This window comes from Typopeltis vanoorti, chromosome 3 (genome assembly GCF_054136105.1).
Source record: "Typopeltis vanoorti isolate ZY-2024b chromosome 3, IOZ_Tvanoo_1.0, whole genome shotgun sequence".
Classification (NCBI taxonomy): domain Eukaryota; kingdom Metazoa; phylum Arthropoda; class Arachnida; order Uropygi; family Thelyphonidae; genus Typopeltis; species Typopeltis vanoorti.
Window position 1 is genome coordinate 31,028,621 of NC_143551.1, and position 22,657 is coordinate 31,051,277.

The following is a 22,657-nucleotide window of genomic DNA, read 5'->3' on the forward strand; positions in this document are numbered from 1 at the left end:
TGGTGCTAGGGTCGCTGAAGCATGTGGCATGTGATTTGACACAAGACTAGCCAGAAAAGCTGGTTACTTCTGAGAAAATTAGGTGGAGCAGAACCAACAACATACAGACCACCAGAGATAATTCCAGACGATTTGGTATTGGATGACTGGCAAGTCAAAGTGCTTGAAATTGCTGAGACTATATGCATTTCAAAAGAATGTGTAGGATATATTTTGCATGAAGAATTGCAAATGAAAAAGCTTTGTGCAAGATGGGTGCCGTCCTTGCTCAGCAGATCAAAAATGCACTCACATGAAAATCTCATGATTTTCATGAGATTTTCATGTGAGTGCATTTTTGATCTGCTTAACAGTGTTTGGAGCGTTTTAACAAGAATAAAACTGATTTTGTATGTTGATTTATTACTACAGATGAGACTTGGAATCATCATTACACACTAGAATCCAAACAGTGGACAGAAACCGGTTGTTCAGCACCAAAGAAAACAAAGTCAGTTTTCTTCATCATCAGCAGGAAAGGTCATGACATCGGTGTTTTGGGATGCTAAAGACATTTTGTTTATTAATTATCTTGAAAAGGGTAAAACAATAACAGAATATTATTCTGATCTTTTAACCAGACTGGATGAAAAAATTCATGAGATGAGACCCAGCCAGTTTGCAGAAGAAATAAATCATCCATCTTTCATCAAGTGATCCATCTTTCATCAAATTAAGGGATTTGCACTATGAATTGTTGAAACATCCACCCTATTCCCCAGATTTGGCTCTATCTGACTGAAATCCCCAAACTAAAACTCTTCCTCACTGGTTCCCATTTTTCTTCGAATCAAGAGGTGATTGCAGCTGTAGAGAAGGGTATTTTGCAGATCACTGAGAACCACTACAGGGACACGATAATGCTACTGTAGCATTGCTGGAATAAATGTATTAGTCTTAAGGAAGATTATGTTGAAAAATAAAAATAATTTTGAAATTATAAATTCGTTTTTTCATTGTTAGGCCGAGAACCTTTGAGACCACTCTCGTACACCAATCTGTCTCCTTTGCTAACCTGGAAACAACCTTGAAAACAGACCTAAATGTCCTGGAAGAGTACTTTAAGTAGTGGTACCTGAAGCCAAATCCAACAAAAACTGTGTCCACAGCATTCCACCTAAACAGTGCAGAGGCAAATCGACACCTCGACCTCTCTCTCTTTCTGTGGCAAGATGGTAGAATTTGAGCCTAACCTGAAATACCTTGGAGTGAGCATGGACAGAAGAATAACCTATAAAAGGCACATCACCAACCAGTCCAACAAAATTAAAATGAGAAATAATGTAATTTCAAGAATTGCTGGAACAACCTGGTGTTGTGGGGAGAAGTCCTAAGGTCATCTGCACTAGTCCTCGCATTCTCTGGCAGAATACTGTGACCCATCTGGGAAAGAAGTGCATACACATCATAAATACCCAGCTAAACTCTATCATGTGCAAAATTAGTGGGACACTGAAAAACACCCCTCTCCTTCGGCTTCCTGTCTTATTCAACATTGCTTTACCAAATATATGGAGAAGACAGGCCTCAATTAAAGAATTTAATAAAGTAATGAGCAACCGAATCCTGCCCCACCAGACTCAAAAATTCATCTAGTTTTCATGTGAAATCAAGAAATATCTCTCTGGTCCATGAATGAATGCTCTTCAGTTGCCTTACCATCAACATCTGACATGTGGAGAGAACACTCACCAAAAATCTCCCAATAAATGTCTTCCTGATTGAAGATCCCTGTGCTTTGCAACTTGGTTTTGTTCTTCCTAGGAAGATTTGGTCATCTGTCAGCAGGATCAAAACTAACCAGGGCAGATGTGGCGACCTACTACACAAATGGAAACTGTCAGATAACCCTTATTAATAAAGCCCAGATGATCACTCATGTTGTGAACGACTGCCCAAGGCACCAGTTTCATGGTAACCTTCAAGACATCTACAAGGTGACAGATGAGGCCCTGGATTGACTTTCTGGGCTAGACATTAACATATAGCTGCATTATATTGTATTTTATTTGCTATAAGAATAAATAAATAAAACATTGCTGACTTTTGTTGGAGACTGTAACATACTTCTCGAACAGCACCCTCTGCCTAAGCCCTGAATGCAGCTCTGATTATTCTGCATGAACTGATGCAGCTTGAGATGTATTATAAGGCACAACCATATTAGCATTTTGGAGTGAAGTCACTGCAAGAAAAAAGTGGTAGGTTGCAGAGGCCCTTTCCACGTATCTAGGAGGCTTTGGTCCTGATTCATCTCACATTGTCTAGGGGGTTGGGATTTCAGCCTACTAGGTGATGCCAATGCCTAGGAGAGAAGGCAGACTCCCACTGCATAAGATGAAATGAAATAGCAAAATAGTAAAGATTCATCCCTAGCCCTCAAATACTCTTATAGCATTGGTGGATGGGGGGGGGAGCAAGAAGAAAAGAAAAGAAAGAAAGTGGAGGGACCAGTCTACGGGACTAGTACACGAAATAAGTCATGGTTCAGCATCAGGTACCTCGGGTTTGCTACTCCCATATTTAATAAAGTCAGCCCTTGAGGGATAAAATTTTTTGGCCCAAAAATGATAATAATTTACTTAGACCACTTTATCAACAGAACTTATTATTAAGAAGGAGCTATATGCATATGTGATAAAATATAAATTAAGAAACAAATACCAAAATGAATCTAATAATTTTACAGATGCACTTGAAAAATGAAGTGCATATATATAATAAGATTGGAACCATGTTTATCATATATATAATAAGATTGGAACCAAGCATTTATAATACAGATGATACAATTAACTCTCTATGGGAAAACCTGAAAGGGTAACATTTAAATAATTATTTGTCTGTTTTTGCAGTTCCATAATTATATACATGTGTTTTTTAACTGGAAATATTTGAGAGCATATGTGCAATTTGGCAGTGGAGAGCGAACCCTCTCTCCAACCAATAGACTGCAAGTTTAAATTTGCCACTTGATGTGAGACAACTTTGCATACTGGAGACCTTAAAGTGGTTTGAAAATTTCCATGTTGCTGAATAAGATTTTCTAAATTATGTTGTAGTCTGAGCAATTTAGGTATAGGCTTTTTATGTCCTGTTCCTGCTCTGCAGATGAAGTTGATCATTCCATCCTAATTTTGGACATCCACAGTCTCTTCTTCCTGTAGGTTCATATTCTAGTGCTGGTTCAGGAATCCTACAAGAAGAAGAACCCCAGGAGAGGTCTTAGAAACTTCATCTGTGTCTGCTTCAATCTTTGTCTGTTTCTTTGTTTTAGAATCCAATTTTCACTTCCAAATTTGAGAGATGTATCAGATGTCATATTATGTAACTGAATTATGTAAAAAAATACAATTATGTAAAATTGAATTACGATAAAACTTATGATAAAAAATTATGATTATTATGAGTTATGATAATAAAACTGAATTATGTAAAAAAAAAAAAAAATCAGCCCCACATGGTACCAATGTTCTGTAGATTTACAAACTTTAAGTGGAAATCGTGTACACTATCTACCAATAATTGTCCAGACACTTTAGCAATTTATAATTGATACCAGCAGGCAAACCCTAATATCGGGTATATCCACCTTTGGCTTTGATCACCTCCTGTACCCTTTGAGGGAGGCTTTCCACCAACATTCAGCAGACAGGTGGAATTTGTCTCCATTCTTCCATCAAAGCAGCACTGAGTTCAGTGACAGATTGAGGAAGTGCTGCTCTGGACTTCAATTGCTGCTACGATTCGAACCAGAGGCGTTCGATGGCGGTTGAGGTCAGGGAAGTCATTTAACTTCCATCTCTTCATACCATTCCATAAGAGCTGCAGCTTTGTGGCATGGGACATTGTCATCTTGATAGTAATACAGGTCGTCCATTCCATAAAAACAACACAGTAGGCAACACCTGATTATCCAGAATATCAAGGTACTGAACGGCTTTCGTGGAACCATGGACAAGTGGTCCTACTCCAAACCAGCTAAATGCACCCCACACACCATTACTCCTCCACCACCAAATTTTACTTTGCGTACAACACACATTCACTTTGATTCATTGCTCCAGAGTACTGTTTTCCACTGGTCAGTTGTCCAGTTCGCATGCTCTTTGCACCAGGCTAGATGAGCCTGGTGCAAAGAGCATGTGACACAATTTGCACCGGCTCATCCAGCCTGGTGCAAATTGTGTCACTTCAAATAACAGGGGTGTTGAGACACTTATTGGTCAATAGGTGTGTGTAAAAAGGAGGCTGCAAAATTAAAAATATCTTTTTATATTTTTGTAATATTTAAAAAAAAATCAGATAGTAAGAAATAGTTAACTAGAATGTATTACAAGATTAGTATTTAACCAGACAATATCACTGAACAAAATAAATGCACAAATAAACTCTTTCCTTACCTATTCCTGCTTCTTTTATAATAACATGTATGTAAAGTGTAAAAATGTAAATTTTTACACTTTACATACCAGTAAATTTTATAAATGAGGCAAGATTAGGTTGAGAAAGAAAGATTTATACAGTTAATTAATAATACAGGTTATTCACTTGTAGGAGATCCTAAATTAAGAATTTTAATCTCAATAATTTCGTGATGAAAATGAAACTTCTTAAGTAAATAAATATCTTAGTTGACATGAAGTTGGATTTAAGGAAGTGAGGGAAATGGTTCTCTACCTAGAGACACACTAATGTGATGTTTATAAGATATATAATTATTAATTCAGGTCTCCCAGAAGGGATTCACACTTGTTATATATGTTTCATATAAATTTGAAATGAGTATTATTGCAATTATCTTTATTGTTATTGCAGATCAAATATTGATAAAGCTGATCTACATTATTGGATGTTTAGGAATTGGATTAACATTTCTTGAAGACTGGGAGGTAAGTGTTTAGTGGAAATGAATAAAAAATAAAATAAAATAAATTAACATCAGTATTAATTGTAATGTTGAAAGATTTGGTCTTCTGGCTTCAAAGGGGAATAAAAAAAATGCAGAAAGGGTGCAAAGAAGAGTTACAAAGATTATATATCAGTATTATGGAATGTAGATTATGAGAACAGATTGAGAATATGTGGACTACAGACACTGGGTAAACAGAAGAAAGAGAGGTGATATGATAGAGGTCTATAAACTTCTGAATTGGCTTATAGGATATCATTTGATGAAATTTTTCATTATATGGAGGGTGGGAGAGAACACAGGGCATCCATGGAAGTTAAGTTAAATGTATGCCCTTCAAAATTGGTCTGTCGAAGTTTCGAGTTCATCGAGTGTAAATGAGTTTAAGAAATTATACAACAGCTAGTATGGCCAACCTTAATGAGTCCTTGACTCACTGTTCTCAGATAATAATATTAATGTAGTTTAGGGAACTAATTTGTCTCTTATTGCAGATAAATTTGATTGACTCCCTACTATAGCAGCTTTACTTATTCTGTTGGCCATTTCCATATTTAATTTGCCATCTTCATTAAAAATTATAACTGAATTGCAAAAACATTTTACTTATGCTATAGCATTCTTCCTTTGAGAATTCAGTCAATGTTTTATATACCTAGACCTATTTTCATATTTTATGTATATTTATTGTTGATTTCATACAAGATTTGTTACAGCAGTTATGGAATTTATTAAAGAATTCCAAAAGAAAATGTATACTATGTATACTGGATTTATTTATGTATATAATACCATCTTTAGAAAGTATAAGAGCTGAGTTTAATATCTTCAAGTTTGATTTCAGGTTTTCGCCACTTCCTTCATAATGTGATCTAGATGATGAATAAGATGGAGATAGTGTATATTCTTGTCTTATTCTTGATTTTACATCATGCAATGTAAGTGATGACTTACAACTAAAGTGATGTTCAGTCTCAGTTCTTTGTAATGACTTACACACACACACACACACACACACACACACACACACACACACACACACACACACACACACACACACACACACACACACACACACACACACACACACACACACATCTTGCTTTGGATATGTCTCATTTATACCATATAATTGTAGGATTTTGAATATCTTTTTTCTTGCCATTTATCATATGCATTTTCCAAATCTACAGTCACCTCTCACTATAGCAGACATTATGATAACAAAGTACTAAAAAGTCCTAATCAAAGTCTCATTAGATAGGATGCTATGTGCTGAATAAGGAATTCACTATTGCACTATAACAACTTTTTGTTATAGCAATAATAATTATATTGCACAATAATTCCACTATAACAAACTTTCCTGTGGTTCCTACAAGTTTGCTATAGTGGAAGCTGACTCTATAAAACTTAAGTACGTATCTTTTTTTTGCTATATTCCCATAATTTCTCATCAGTTTGTGTTAAATCTGGTATAATATCCGTTTGGCTTCAATCAATACAATATAGCAATGTTTATTTTTTAAGGTACATGCATGGTTATGAATGCACTTGCTTTTTCCCTGTGATTTAATGAATAAAAATATGATGACATAAATAATATATATTCAGACACTGGGTAGACCTGGAGTACTTCCTGTGATTTAATGAATAAAAATATGATGACATAAATAATATATATTCAGACACTGGGTAGACCTAGAGTACTTCATGTCCATGTCTTGCTAACTTGAAAGTTTACTTGGAACATAAACTGAGATAATACATCATTGACGAATTGACAAGTATAAAATCATAAAAAAAAAAAAAAATTAAAAAAAAAAAAGAAGAAGAAATTACAAGGAAATTAAAAAACCAAACTGTAAAATAAAATAAAGATTAAAATTACATGACAAATTTAAAACCAGAAAGGGATAAATGATGTGGAGATATAATGAAATCTCCAAGAAAAAATTAACAAATAAAATAAAAATGTTGAATTACTGTGCATGAGCCATTTCAACTTTGATGTTGTTTTCAAAGGTATGAAAAGCTCTTGACTAAGGAAAATTAGATGAAAGGCTTTCATCTAGCTGTAATAAATTTGGCATGAAAATCTGCATTAAAACAGCAAAGACAATGAAAATAGACAGAACTTATAGGACAAGTAAAACATTTCAGCTATTTAGGTACAGTTTTTAGTGATGATGGCAAATTAAATTTGGAAACAGACAGTGGAATAAGCAAAGCTGCTGTTGTGGTGATCCAGTTGAATACAATTATATGGAATAAGAGAGAAATTAGCGAAACCACCACTCTGGTAGTATGTGAGACATTGTTCAAACTAGTTTTAAGTTACCAATCTGAGAGTTGCATTAAAAATAAAGCACTTGATCAAAGATTAGTGATCACAGATATGAGAGTTCTGAGAAAAATCAGGAGAGTAAACAGATGGTATCAATGGTATCAGATTAAAAATTAGAATATTAGGAAAGAACTTGACATTGTTGGCATTCAGGAATGTGTTAGCAGTGCTTATGTCAGGTGGTATGGCCAGTTAAACAGAATGGGAGAGGAAAGGTTAGCAAAAGAAGCATTCTTTGCTAGGAAAAAGACTCAGATCTAGGTAGGTTGATAGAGTAAAAAGTACCTTAGAAGACAGAAATATAAAATCTAATAATATTGGATTGCTGACAGATAACATGTTATTTTGGAGGAAAATTGTCCACCAAATTCTCTAATATCTGTATATCCCACCCTAGAGGGTATATGTCAGGAATTTGATGTTGAGGCTAGAGAAGTGTTAGTCTCTGAAGAGAAATCTGGTTTTTACTACTAAGCTAAGTGTTATCAGAGGTAATGGGAAATAGGACTAAAGTTTTTTTTTTGATGCTGTTGTTTTGTTTTGGAAACACTGAAAGTGATAAGCCTCCATAGCTCAGTCATTAATAGTATTGCCATATGTTTGGAAAGACCTGCATTTGAAACTTATCTAGGACAAGTTTCAAATACATGAAGAATTCTTATAATTGCTTTTCAACCAACAGTTGAGTTAGCTAGTCTCATACAGAAGAGAAGGAGCAGGAGGAAGAAGAATTTTTCCTCCCAGGAATTCTGATTTTTCATGTCTAAAAACAAACTGGCCACGGAATTTACTGACAAGAATTGCTCTACAACTAATAAATAGAATTATATTGGTTTTATAAGGTAGTGGCTTTCCTGTATGGACCTCATGCCATTGTGTCACCATGTGATAAATAATTAAATTGAAGGTAATTAGGTTGTTATCACCCCATTGAAGGATTGTATAGAGATTATTGTTTAGGGAACAGGTCATATAACATCTTAACTTTGGATGTTTGAGTCCTGCAAGGTTTGTCATATGAGTAAGAGGAAAGGAGTACTGTCATCATTAGCTGCAAAATTATGGATAGGGTTTGAGGTCAGTAAGAGAAATTATGTATATGGGGTGAGTGATATAACAGAGCCCTGAGGAACAGCTACATTAGTAGAGAAATCTGAGAATACCTGCAGAACAATCTAAGAGAAAATTGATGACCGAAATACATAGGGTGGAAAGCAGACCACATAATGGCCTGCTTTCCACCCTATAATGGTGATGTAGGCAAGATCTGCTGTGGATCTTAAATAGCAGAATCTGTACTAATGGTCACTGATTACCTGGCAATTCTTCATGTGATGAAGTAGCTGACTGTTAGTTATCCTCTCCATAATCTTAGAGAGTGGCAAGGCGAGAATAATAAGTTGATAATGTGATGGTGATATTTCTCTGTTTTCTTGGAATAGGCTGAATATGAGTAGTTTGCTTCCATGTTGTTTTGCTTTTCATGTTGAAGCCAGCTGAGTATAATAGGATGGATGATAAATGGCAGATGTTAATTCAGGAGCATATCTTTTAAGTACAGTTGGGAAGATACCATCAGGACCAAAAGGCTTTTTGATATCCAGGTGTTCGAGATTCATTTGTCTTTACTGGTGGAAGGTGACAGGAAGTGTACAACATATTGTGTGTGATATAGTTGGAGGTGATTTGTTTTGGTCACCTATGCAGAAGTTGGAAGAAAAAGAATGATGATGGGAGATCAGCTTTTTCTTTAGCTGTTGTTGCAATAGTACTATCTGTGTTAGAGAGAGAGAGGCAGGAGCACAGACAAACATTGTGCTCAGCCTCCTTGGCAAGATAGGACTGCAAGATACAAGTTGTCTGTATTTAGCTCTTTCAGATCATTAAATTTGGTAATGATAGGTTGCAGTTGTTTGTTGTAGGTTTCATTAGTTCATGTTCATATTTAGTGGAAAACACATTTCTAGAAATAATAATTACTAGCAAAATTTATTTAGCTATTAAATTATTAAGGCAATATTTCACCTTGGTCACTAAAGCATCTTCATGAGCACAAAGAAATATACTAAGCACCAGCACACAGGCATGCCAACAGGAAGTCAAACACACCGAGAATGAAAGGTGGGATCCTATAGTCCTATCTGGCACCCACTATAGGTATGGTAATGGAATGTTGCCGAAGGTCTTAATATGATGATCTCACAGATTTTTGGTAAAGCCAGGCAACTGAATTTGTTAAGATTTGGAGAATGTTGTAGGGGATGTGGTGGATTCTAGAAATAATTCCAGAAAGCGCCTCCATAGCACAATTGGAAAAACAATGGTACGTCGCGTCCTTTGATTGCAAAAGGCCTAAGTTTGATTCTCGTCGTGACGAGAGGAATCTTTATATGGGAATTTTTTAATTGAAAGTGAGTTAGCAGAAAGCGAGTTAATCATATGGAGGTAGCAGAGTTTTTTCTCCTGGAAACTTGGGTTTTTCATCCTGCATAGAGCGAAATCGACCTTAAGAACATATGAAATTTACAGACAAAAATAATAGTGGTTGTTGGCAGTAGATGGTGTTGTTGTAGATGATGATGGTAGTGGTGGTTCGGTGTAGTTGGTAGATTAAGTGGTGGGGATGGAGAGTTGTTGAGTAGGTGTTCTCCCTTGAGTTTTTGGACTCCTTAGAGGTGTCATGAAATAATAATATAATATAAATAATAATAAAATAATATTAATATTTCAGATTTATATCTGCTTCTGTATAAAAGGGAGAATTTTTTTTACCTTCACTGGATCCATGGCATGGTGTACTACTCCAGAACTTAACAAATTCAGTTGACTAGTAAAGATCATCCTGTTAACACCAGGATGATCTAAATGATGGGGAGGATCCTTTTGTGATAAGAGTAGCCAATTTTTGATATAGTTTAAAGGAGGTCTGTATGTAGGGAATGGTAATAAATGCCATTCCACAGTATCTCACATCATGTTATACCTCAAAAGGTATAACATATGGAACTCTTGAACTGGAGTGTTGTCTCAAGACACATGCAAATATGGTGTTTTTCTTGGACTGCCTTGGCATGCTTCTTTGAAAACTTTGGCTTGGATGGGTTGTTATTTTAATGGAGAGGGGAATAGAAAGGAGGAATAGCAGTCTTGGTGATATTTCCACTTGGCATTATAATGCCAGAAGACTTAAGGTTATTACTTTGTGATGGAAGAGTGTTCGTATTTCTGTCATTAGCTACATATCCATCCCTGTTTGTTCCAGTATGTGTAACATGCAGCATCCTGTCAGCTGTCATTCTTTTATAAAAAAGTGAGCTGATTACTAAGGCATGACCTGTCCTTCACAAAGCTGTTCTCATAGAGTATCATAATCTTATCTACCCATTCTCTTTCTGACAGACTTCCATTATTACCTTTATCACCATTCCTAAGATACACATTGGTTGATAATTTGCTACCTCAGTCTTGCTGTCTTCTTTATGCAGCAGATTAATGTCCTCCTTCACCTTCCCTAGAATTTTAGCAGAGCTGAGACTTAGGTTAAACAGTTTCATCAGAGGCAATGCCAATTCTTTGTACATTCTCATAATATACAGTGGTATCTCGCTAATCGGAACTAATAAAAACCGTGCTCGTTCGGATTAAAGAAAAGTTCGGATTAGCGAATTTTCGCCCAAGAGACAACAATAACTAGTTTAAGACAAAAATAATCAGATTCTAATGGTACATCAATTTACTATTACTATTACTATTATTACGGGCAACTCCAGGGAGTCATTGGACTCATCGAGGGAGGCCCCAAATCATATTCATCACAACTATTTGACATTCATACAGTATCTATCATACCTCGCCTTAAACTCATTCACTGTCACAGCATCCACCACAGACTCAGGGAGCGCATTCCACTCATTCACTACTCTAAAAGTAAAGAACCCAGCTCTAACACCTTTACTAACCACACTTTTGCCCAGTTTCCATGGATGTTCCCTAGTCCTCCCACAACCAGCCCTGTTCTCAAAAATATCTTCTGAATTAATTTTATAGAAACCCTTCAGTAATTTGAATGTCTCAATCATATCTCCCCTCCTCCGCCTATCAACCAATTTTTGCAACCCACAAATCCTCAACCTGTTCTCATACGGTTCATTCCACAGACCTGCTATCATCTTGGTCACTCGCCTCTGGATCCTCTCCACCTCCTCCCCATCAAGAAGAAACCTAGGTGACCAAATCTGAGCACAGTAGTCTAGATGGGGTCTTACCAAGGCTCGATACAGAGGAACAATAACCTGCTTGTCTCTGCTTGTCATCGTATTCTTCAGCAACCAAGTGATTTGATGAGCTGTTTTGGTCACTTTTGCAATGTGTCCCCTAAATTTCAATTCCTTATCTACCCAACACTCCTAAATCTCGTGCCTCATCAATTTCCTGGAGCACGGTTCCACCAATGCAGTAAACTGCCGCCAATCTTTTCACCCCAAAATGCATAACCTTACATTTTGCCACATTAAACTGACATCCATTCTCCTTAGCCCAGACCTCCAATCTATCCAAATCATCCTGCAAAATTTTGACGTCATCTGCATTCACTATTGCCCTACCCAACTTCGCATCATCCGCAAACAAATGAACTGTTCCTCTCAGATCATTTCCTATATCATTTATGAACAAATTAAACAGCAGTGGTCCAAGAACAGATCCTTGTGGCACACCACTAGTCACAGGCCGTCTTGTGGACTCTACTCCCGAGTAAACCACTCTCTGATATCTCTCCGTCAACCACCCTCCTATCCATCTCACCAACCCTATGTCCATTCCCATATGCTGCAATTTACTGATTAGAATTCCATGTGGAATCCTGTCAAAGGCCTTGGCAAGGTCCAGTAGAATCACCGTAAACCCATTACCCTTATCCAGTTCAGCCGTCACTGTGTTATAATACGTGAGCAAGTTACTGAGGCATGACCTACCCTTCACAAAACCATGCTGTCCCCGATACAGTATCCCATTTTCTTCTATCCAATCTTGTATTTTCCTCTTGACTATTTTCTCTAAGACCTTGACAATGATTCCTGATATGCTAATAGGTCGGTAATTTACTACAGCAGTCTTGGAACCACCTTTATGCAGTGGAACTATTTTCCCCTCTTTCCACCCGCTCGGGACTAACCCAGACCCGAGACTCAAATTAAACAAAATGGTCAAGGGTACTGACAATTCTTTAGCTGCTTCTCGTACAACACGAGCTGGTATACCATCCAATCCCACAGATGTATTGACATTGAGGTTATGCAATAGACTACTCACCTCCACTTCATTAACCACAATTCCCGTATAATCTACTGGTTTATTCGTTTCTGCAATGTCACCACCTGGATGATATACTTTTGCAAAGTGCTCACTCAGTAACTCAACTATCTCAACTGATTCAGTTACCTCCCTACCATCGGCATTCTTTAAAATCAATCTGCCATGTACATTTTTCCTTTTACTTGCTACATATCTAAAAAACTGTTTAGGATTCTCTTTAGCCTGCATGGCCAATGTTCTTTCGTAATCCTTTTTTGCTTTTCTTACCACACTCGTCACCCTTCTGGCCTGTGCTTTATACCGTTCATGTGCCTGCCGGTCACCCTTCTCCTTAAATTCCCTCCATAGTTGTTTCTTTTTTTGCAACTCAAGCTTAATGGTGTTATTCATCCATTTAACCCCTACTTGATTTATTATTCGGACTCTAGGTATACAGTCAGCCATTGCTTCATGCAAGCACTTCTTAACTACCTCCCATGCACTATCAACTTCTAGTCCTTGCAGTTGTACATGCCATGGCACTGAACCAATCAAACTCCTAAGCTTGTCATACTTTCCAGCCCGATAATTCCACATGTACCCTGTCTTAATTGAAAATTCTACACCTTTAGCCACCTCCCAAGTTAAGACCCTATGATCACTCTCACCGATTGGTGGCAATGTGGTCATATTTGTTACAGCCAAATCCTCAGATGTAATTACTAGGTCAAGCACTCTCTGACCCCTAGTATTTTCCATTACATGCTGTCACAGATAGTTATCCCTTAATAACCGCATAAAATCCAGTTCCTTCCTCCCGTGTGTCCTCTCCTCACTCCAATCAATGCGACCATAGTTGAAATCTCCCATAATAATCACCTTCCTTCCACCCATTTCTTCTATTTGCTTGTGTATACTGTCACCCCCATCTTTTCCATCACCTGGTCTATAGCAGCACCCAATTGTATATTTAGTTCTGCTAGCCACAATCTCACACCAAATGGCCTCAAATGTGCTTTTTTCTCTATCCTGAAATTCAACTTCTATTCTCCTTGGCTGGAGCTCATCAGCTATCATCAACAATACTCCTCCCCCCATTTTATTCACTCTGTCATTCCTGAACACACTATACCCATCACATTCAATCCCACTAGTTATATCATCTACAGTCAGCCATGTTTCACTAATACCTATAACCTGTGGTCTGGAAGTGCCAACCATGGCCAAAAACTCTTCCTTCTTGTTCCTAATACTCCTAGTATTAGTGTACATGAATTTAAGACCCCCATTAGCCCCAACCCTACCTTGATGCCTTATATTAACTATCCCACTCAGATTTGTTGTCCTTATTTGCTCTGGCATATTATATTCATTCTTACATTCAACTGCCTCCATAAGGACTGTATCTCTACTCCCCCCCCCCTAACAAATCTAGTTTCCCTGAATTTGCACATCCACTACATTCAGCAACACTTTCTCAAGTCTTCTTACACCGTAACCATTCAAATGCAAGCCATCCATCTTATATAGATCCTTTCGCCCATCAAACTCACTCCACACATCCACAAATTCCACACCACTCGTCATACATAACCCACACATAAAGTCATTTGCAATTATAGCCCTCCTTTTAAACATTTCACTGTCATACCGTGGCAAAAGACTAATCATTCTAACTCTCTCACTCTTTTCTTTTGCTACCTCAAACAATTCATTCAGGTCTTCTATCATTTCCATTTTATCTCCTTTCAAATCATTCGTACCTGCCACAACAATCATTTCTTTCACCCTTTCCTTTTGCTCTCTAATAGACGCAGTTACGTCCTTTATGGTCGCACCAGGTTGGTACGATTTTGTCAAATCCTCTACTAACACACCTCGTACTAACGAGTCTCCATACAGCACTCTATCCTTCGTTTTGTTCATGTTCACATTCATACGTCTATTTTTCCTGTCATACCTTTTATTATTGGTTGGTTCATTCAGTCTACTTTTGTTCATGCACTCTAGCTGCTGTTTTGCTCTTTCTATCGCACTATTCAACAACGCGATCTCGCTCAATGCATCTATCTCATCTTTTTTGTTCTCTGAGAAACCATTTATACTATCATTCACACTTTCTACATTCACACTCTCACAATTTTCATATACAACCTTGCCGTTTCTTGTCATATACCTGTTTCCTTCATTCTGAAGGTTGACAAAAATATCACACTCACGATCCGAAATACACTTCAATTCCGCATTCTCCCTACATTTTCTACACACATTCAATCCTTTATTATCATCTAACCACACTCCGACCGCACTCCGCAAAGCGTACATTTCGTTTTGTAAATAAATGAAGTATCTAATAGAAAAAAGATACTATACTGCAATGTAAAAATTTAAAAAATAATACAGTACACAAATTTATTTTAGTAAACAATTTAGTTTGTATGTACTTGTATTATTAGGGATTCTGATTTAATAAAATTGCATAATTCAGTACATAACTTAATTTGCATAAAAAATATCACTTTCTTGTACACAACAAAAGAAAGTTTCATGAAATAATGCAAAAAAAGTTTCACAAAATAACACAAAAAACGTTTTTTTTTTATTTCTTTGTAAAAAGTCACTGATTTTCTTTTGCTTCTTGGAAGCTAAACTTTTTTCGAATGCTTCTTCTCGGAGCTCCATTAGCAATAAAATTTTGTGGAATGGCATACCATTCTATACACATATTAAAACTGTCAACTGTCTCTTCGTGTTTACTTTTTTTTTCTCGAGTTCTTTATCGTCATCATCTTCTAATTCATTCTGTCGTGTCATATTTATAATTTCAGCATCTGATTTTATTTTGAATTCACTTTCGGTTCTACCTGTAATCCATTCCGTAACATCTGTTTGTGAAATTTCAACATCTGGATTATATTTTAACCAAATTATGCACTTTGAATTTCCTCTTTTTATGTATCAATTATCTTGGTAAATTCTAGAAGGCCACAGTTTTTTCCATGATGCTCAAATTGCTTCAGGCTATCGGCTTCCCAAGCAAACGTGAACACACAATAAATCAAAATAGACCTACAGTATAACCGTACAATCGACAGTATGAAAAAATACTCTACTGTAATAATAATAAAATAAATAATAATTGTTAAAATAATAATTATTAAATAAAAATAATAGTACACAATATAATAATACGTAATAAATAAAACTTTTTTTCTTTCAAACAGCAGTTTGGATTACTGGAGGGGTCGGACTAAAGAGGTTCGGATTAGCGAGATACCACTGTACAAGTTTATATCCCATCTAATTCCACGGGCATATTTGCTTTGAGATTCCGCGATATCCCAAGTATTTCCATGTCATCACCCTCTATTTTCATATCAGTTTCTGTTACATTCATATCCATCACAACTATATTTTCACCTTAACTCTTTGGTTTGCTTGCTGTATAGTGACAGAACTCTTAGGAGATAACTCTTACCTGCTGAGCTGATTTCTTGTCATAATCTGATTTTGCCTTTACCGTGCTGTTCACCTCTCTTGACCCCCGTGCCTTGTGCTGCTTGTGAGCTTGCTGATCAGTTTCTCTTTATTTTTTCTCAACAGCTTTAAGTTTCATGTTTAATTATACTACTCAGGGGGTGCGTAAGGGTCAAAGCTATATAACTGAAAGGAGACCTCCACATAACCTTTAAAGGAATGCGGAGAACCGACCAGGGCTTCTGACCTAATGTCCAATCCTCACCTTCTCGTGGTGCTCCCTGTTGGGTATCTACCTGGATACTGAACAAACGAGGATGGGCTGGCAATTTGGGATTTAACCGACCAAATTGTATTCTTATTGGCTTAAACCAAAATACAAATGATGGCACAACATGACAAAATTTCATGCCGACTGGGACATCGCCCAGTTAAACAAGGCCCCCGTTGTTTTCGCCAGGCAAACAGTGAAAAGTTAGCTACTGGAACAAATCTGAAAACACACCCCAACTCAACATCACCAGAGTTACACATCAGTACTATCAACATAAGAAGCCTGAATGTCAGAGAAATGGAGCTAGCTGAGGAATTAGATGAGTACCAGATCGACATAATAGGGGTGACTGAAACAAAAAAGACAAAAACTGGTGAGATCTTTCTGAGCAATAAATACAAAATGTTATATTCAGTCAATGACAATCAAGGGTAAGAAGAAGTAGCCATAGTATTTAACACTAAATATGAGGCTAATCTTCTTGAATGGCAGTCAGTCTCAAGTAGAGTGATGTGGGCAAATATGAGAATGCAGAACTGAACAATGAGACTTATTTCTGCCTATGGTCCCACAGAAGGTTCTACTAAGGTAGAAGTGGAGGAATTTTTTGATGCTTTAGAAAAAGCAACTGACACAATGATAAAGGAAAAGTTGGTCCTTGTTGGGGATCTAAATAGCCGAGTAGGAAATGATTGTCAGACATACAAAAATATTTTGGGAAAATTTCGAGAAAAGAGCAAAGGTAATAATGGCAAATACCTGTTGGATTTCTGCTCAAGACATGGACTGGTTATTACTAACACCATGTTCCAACGTAAAAATGTGCACAAATTCACATGGAGAGAAGAGGCAAGGAATAAGAAAAGTCTCATTGACTATGTTATTGTTGATAGTGATGTTTTCTCCCTGGTGCAGGACACCAGAGTATACAGAGGATTTGAAATTGGAAGTGATCACTATTTTGTCTTGAGCAGGATAAAATTGAATTTCATATTGAAAAGAATAACATGTAAGAAAGTTTTAAAGCGAATAAAAGTTGAGCAGCTCTCAGATGTGAACTGTAGACTAAAATACACAAATATTATTGAAGAAAAAATGAAAGAGTTTGAGAACAGCAACCAAACCTTGGAGATTCATTGGCAAGCCTTGAAGAAAACACTGATTGATTCAGCCAGAGAGGCATGTGGTGAGGTTGTCTGCAAGGATAGAAAAATCAGAACTCCATGGTGGACACAGGAAGTTAAAGAGGCAGTGAAGTAAAAGAAGAAAGCATATCAAAAGTTCCTGGCAAATAAGTCAGCTTGTGCTCTTAGAGAATACAGAGACAAATGTAAGAAAGCTAAACACTGTGTAAAACTAGCTAAACAAAAGTAATGGGAGGACTTTGACAAGAACATAAAAAATAAATATCAAGAAGTGGTAAGATATTCTGGAGGTTGTTGTAGAAGCTTAGAAATGGAGGAAAGAGTGCTGTAAAAGGAGTTAGAGATAATAAGGGTGACATGGTAACCTGAGAAAAAGATATCCTTGAAGTATAGAGTAATTACTTTGAAATATTGCTAAATGAAACAAAAAGTGATAGCACTGTGATAAAAAACACTGACCAGGCATGCAGTCAATAATATTCATACTTGAAGTAGAAAAAGCCATCAAAGGCTTGAAATGTGGAATGGCAGCTGGAGTAGATGATATTCGACCAGAAATGCTGAAGTATGGATGATAATATGGATGAAGTATGGATAAAAGTCTTATAGTGGCTGCACTTCATAGTTCAGAAAGCTTGGACAGAGGGACGAATTCCCAATGATTGGAGTAGAGCTCTCATAGTACCCATATATAAAAAGGGAAATAAAACTGAATGTGAGAATTACAAAGGTATTTCCCTACTGAGTGTTCCTTGCAAGATTTATGCAAGTATACTTGAGAAACAGTTGAGAAGAATTGTGGAAGAAAAGCTTGGTGAAGAACAAGCTGGATTCAGTTCAAATAGAGGCTATCAGGATCAGATCTTCACTTTACAACAAATAGTTGAGAAAGCATGGGAATATAACAAAGATCTATATTTAAATTTGGTTGATCTGGAAAAGGCATATGTCAAGGTGCCAAGAGAGAAGCTATTCAATATGCTACAGTTATATGGTGTCAATGGGGCATTATATCAAGCAATACTTAGTCTTTATTTGAGTTGTAAGTCAACAGTTAGAATTGAAGGAAGTACAGGAAGATGGTTTAATGTTAAATCTGGTGTGAGACAAGGATGTACATTATCCCCTCTGTTATTCATTATCTATATGGATCACATTATGAAGGAAAGTGGTATTAAACATGATATCAAAATTGGCGGACGATGTTATACTTATCAAGAAATCCGTTACAAATCTGCAAGATTCCTTGACTAAATTGAATAACTGCTGTAATAGATATGGTATGAAGGTCAGCAATAAAAAGACAAAGACAATTAAAATAGGTAGAATCGTTGAAAACTGCATTGTGAATGGAGAACCTGTGGAACAAGTAAAACATTTCGGCTACTTAGGCACAATTTTTAGTGAAGATGGTAAATTAAATATGGAAATAGACAATAGAATCAACAAAGCTGGTATAGTAGGAAGTCAGTTGAATCAATTCATATGGAATAAGAATGAAATTAGTCGGAACACTAAATTAGCTGTATACAAGACAGTGTTCAAACCAGTTTTAACTTATGGATCTAAGAGCTGGGTCAGAAGTAAAAACACTTGACCGAAGACTAGAGACCACAGATATGAGAGTCCTGAGAAAGATTATAGGCATGAACAGATGGCATCAATGGCAATATCATATTAAAAACGAGGATATTAGGAAAGAACTTGACATTGTCAGCATCCAGGAATGCGTTAGCAGAGCTAATCTTAGGTGGTATGGTCACTTAAACAGAATGGGCGAGGAAAGATTAGCAAAACAAGTGTTCTCTGCCAGGTTGGCAGGAAAATGACCCAGAAGAAGACCAAGATATAGGTGGATTGATACTGTACAAAGTTCCTTAGATGATAGGAATATAAGATCTGATAATGTTGGAGTCTTGACAAGTAACAGACTAATTTGGAGGAAAATTGTAGATAGGAATTTAGTAATGATGTAAATTTTTCATGTAGTAAGTCATATCCTGTACACCCCTTGAGGGTACGTGGCAGGAATTTCATGATGATGATGATGGTGATGATTATACTACTCATTCCTCGCCGTCCTGGTTGGATGAGTTGTTAGCATATCCGCTCCCCAGCCAAGAGACTGAGATTTAAATCCCTCCAAGGGCATGGATGTTTGTGGTTGTCTTTCACCTTCCTACATTCATTTATTCAACTATATAAACGCTCTCCCAAGATGAAGTGGGTCACCATGGGAGAAGTAGATTCAACCCTCTCACAATGGGAGAGGCCTTTACCCAGTAGTAGGGAAGGGGGAGGGAACTCTCATCCCTCTAACCACTACCTGATTGTTCCCCTTTGATTTTGAGTACAACGTTTGATATTGCTTCCTTCAGACAATCCTTGTTCATCTTTCATGCATTTCCTTCCCCTGCAGACTTTTATGCTATGGCACTGCTTTAACCTGCCTCCTAAGCTTATCATAATCACCCTGTGGTTCTTTTCTTTTCTAATATATAAGAACCCTGTGGTTCTTATATATTATTTTTTAGCTGAAAAGTTCATGTTTGGCAACAAGACTGCATAGTCACACTCCTCAATCCCTTCTAGATAGAAATAAAAATTTTAGAATATCATCAGCGTGCCTTTGTACCTGAGATTTGAGATGAATTATGAATGACAATTTGTGATTTCTTGTTTTACAACCTATTGTACAGAATTGATATTTTGGTTTTTAGTATAAAGCATGTTATTAAATCAATATATTGTGTTACATTATAATCTTTAGTCATCTGAAGATCTCAGAAGACTGGCAATATGTTATGCTGTAATAAAGAACTAAACTAAAGTTTAAGAGATTGGAATATGCAAAATTTTTAATTATGCTATTTAAAAAGAAAAAATGTTATTATGAGACTTATGTCAATTCCTGAGACTTGTCTCACAGTTTTCAAATAATTTTTTCCCAGCACTATATGAAGAAGAAAAATGTGAGGTATCAGTGAAATAGATCCCAATTGCATTAATTAGTTAATAATTTTGATCAAAGCTCCCCTGAGTTACTAAGAAAGTGATTTATTTTGTGTGTGTGTTGGGGGGAGGGGTAATTTATTTGTTACAAATCTTATAATAAAGTTCTTCATTTTCAGGATTTCATAATCGATAAGACAAAGAATGAAGCAATACTGCAAAAAACAAATGCATTCCAAAGACTGTGGAATAAGTTTTATGCTCCACGGATGTTACTTAAACTTAGCAGGATTATTGATGTCAGAGTTAAAACAAGAGATACTGGGGGTTGTTTCATAGATTTAATACTTTCATCAGGAGTAGCCATGCCTCTTATGGAAGGTAGAACTGGTGGGAGTATAGTGTAAGCTTTTAAATCCTTTTTTTTTATTATTATACTATGAAAATTATACTTTTCATCTTATACAATGTTAACAATACTAATAAAGTATTTAGTTAAGAAATATTCATTATTAAAATGTTTACTTGAACTAAAGTGAAATTAAACCAATTATCACATAATATACACTTGGTCGTCGACTTATAATCGACTTCCGTTCTGGCTGACAGTTCGTAAGTTGATCTGGTTGTATGTCGGCCATATATTTATTAACAGTATTCTTTAACCTTTCTAATCTTTTTATCATCTTTATAATTTATTTTTATAATCTTTTAAATTTATAATTATGTATATTGTACATAATGTGAAAAATAATACTGTACTGTAAATACAAAAATACAATCTAAAATTAATGTAAAAATTAATACAAATGAAATTTACAAAATCAATTTTTAATCTTTGCTTGTGCTGGGTTGTGGATTGTCAGGGTTGAGGTAGGAGATGTTCTCTTGATGAGGAACATGCTGAGCTTTGTTTGAACAGTTTCTTTCTTTTTTTCTTCATATATCTCATGATAACAATGCACAGCATCTTGAATGATACATTCAACCTTTGTGAATCGTTCGACATTAGGGTCCATTGCTTCGAAACTGGCGAGAGCTTTATTGAGTTGTGAAAACTAATCTGATAAACTCTTTGCAGTGAATTTCTTTTCTGGCTCCTCATCTTTCTCTCTTGCTTTTTCTTCTGACACTCTCTATGCTTCCAATTCAATTAACTCTTCATCCGAAAGTTCTTTTATTTCACTATCTAGCAACTCCTCTACGTCTTCTATTTCACATTCTAATTTAAGATTTATTTGCAAGTTTAACTATTTTTTCTGTAATCACTTCCAGTTCCTCTTCTTTATCAAATCCTTCAAATGTATTTGCATAACATTTTAGACACTTTTTCCAAATTCCCGACATACAGTTTTTTGTTACATATTCCCATGCAGTTGAAATATTCTTGATACACCGAAGAATGTTGTACTGCTTCCAAAAGTCTCACAAAGATAAATCAGCATCAGAATCTATCGCTTTGATGGCTTGTGCGAATGTCGTTCTTCTGGGGTAGTGGGTCTTGAATGCTGAAATAGCACCCTGATCGATGGGTTGAATGAGAGCAGTTGGGTTAGGTGGCATAAAAACCACTCTAACATCATGTTGAAGGTCGTCCAGATGAGGAGGGTAGCCAGGGGCATTGTCCATAATCAATAAAATCTTGAAAGGGATACCTCTCTCTCTCTGCACAATATTCACGAGCCTGGGGAATAAAGCAGTTCATGAACCAGTCTTCGAATAGTGCTTGAGTCATCTAAGCTTTAGGGTTTGAACGGTAGTAAACGGGCAGTGTGTGCTTGTTGATGTGCTTAAATGCACAAGGGTTTTCTGAATGATAAATGAGAAAAGGCTTCAGCTTAAAACCCACGGCATTCCCACCAAGCAACAAAGTCAACCGATCCTTAAAAGCTTTGAATCCTGGCATCCTTTTTGCTTCTTGGTGTATGTACATACGATGAGGCATGCATTTCCATTGCAAGCCGGTTTCATTTACGTTAAATATTTGTTCCGGTAGATAACCTTCTTCTTTGATTAAAGAGTCGAAACTAGCAACGAATTTTTGGGCTTCATCTTCATCTGCACTGCTTCTCCTGTGACACCTACATTATACAAAGCAAATCTTTTTTTAAAATGCTTAAAAGATCCAGTACTAGCCTGAAAATCTTCTGCGTAATCGTCTCTGGCGCATGATTTTAAACTGTGAAACAGACTTCTAGCCTTCGCTTGCACTGTGCAAA

The 22,657-nt window shown here is 36.4% G+C and overlaps 1 protein-coding gene across 1 annotated transcript in view; it reads left to right on the plus strand.

Moving 5' to 3' along the window:
• LOC150108021 (cytochrome b-245 chaperone 1-like) overlaps nucleotides 1-22,657 on the plus strand; it is an 82,004-nt gene that overhangs the window by 23,753 nt on the left and 35,594 nt on the right. The window contains exons 3-4 of the mRNA XM_090390578.1: nucleotides 4,858-4,931; nucleotides 20,618-20,841. Coding sequence (XP_090246704.1) covers nucleotides 4,858-4,931; nucleotides 20,618-20,841 — 298 coding nt within the window. The remainder of the gene's footprint in view (nucleotides 1-4,857; nucleotides 4,932-20,617; nucleotides 20,842-22,657) is intronic.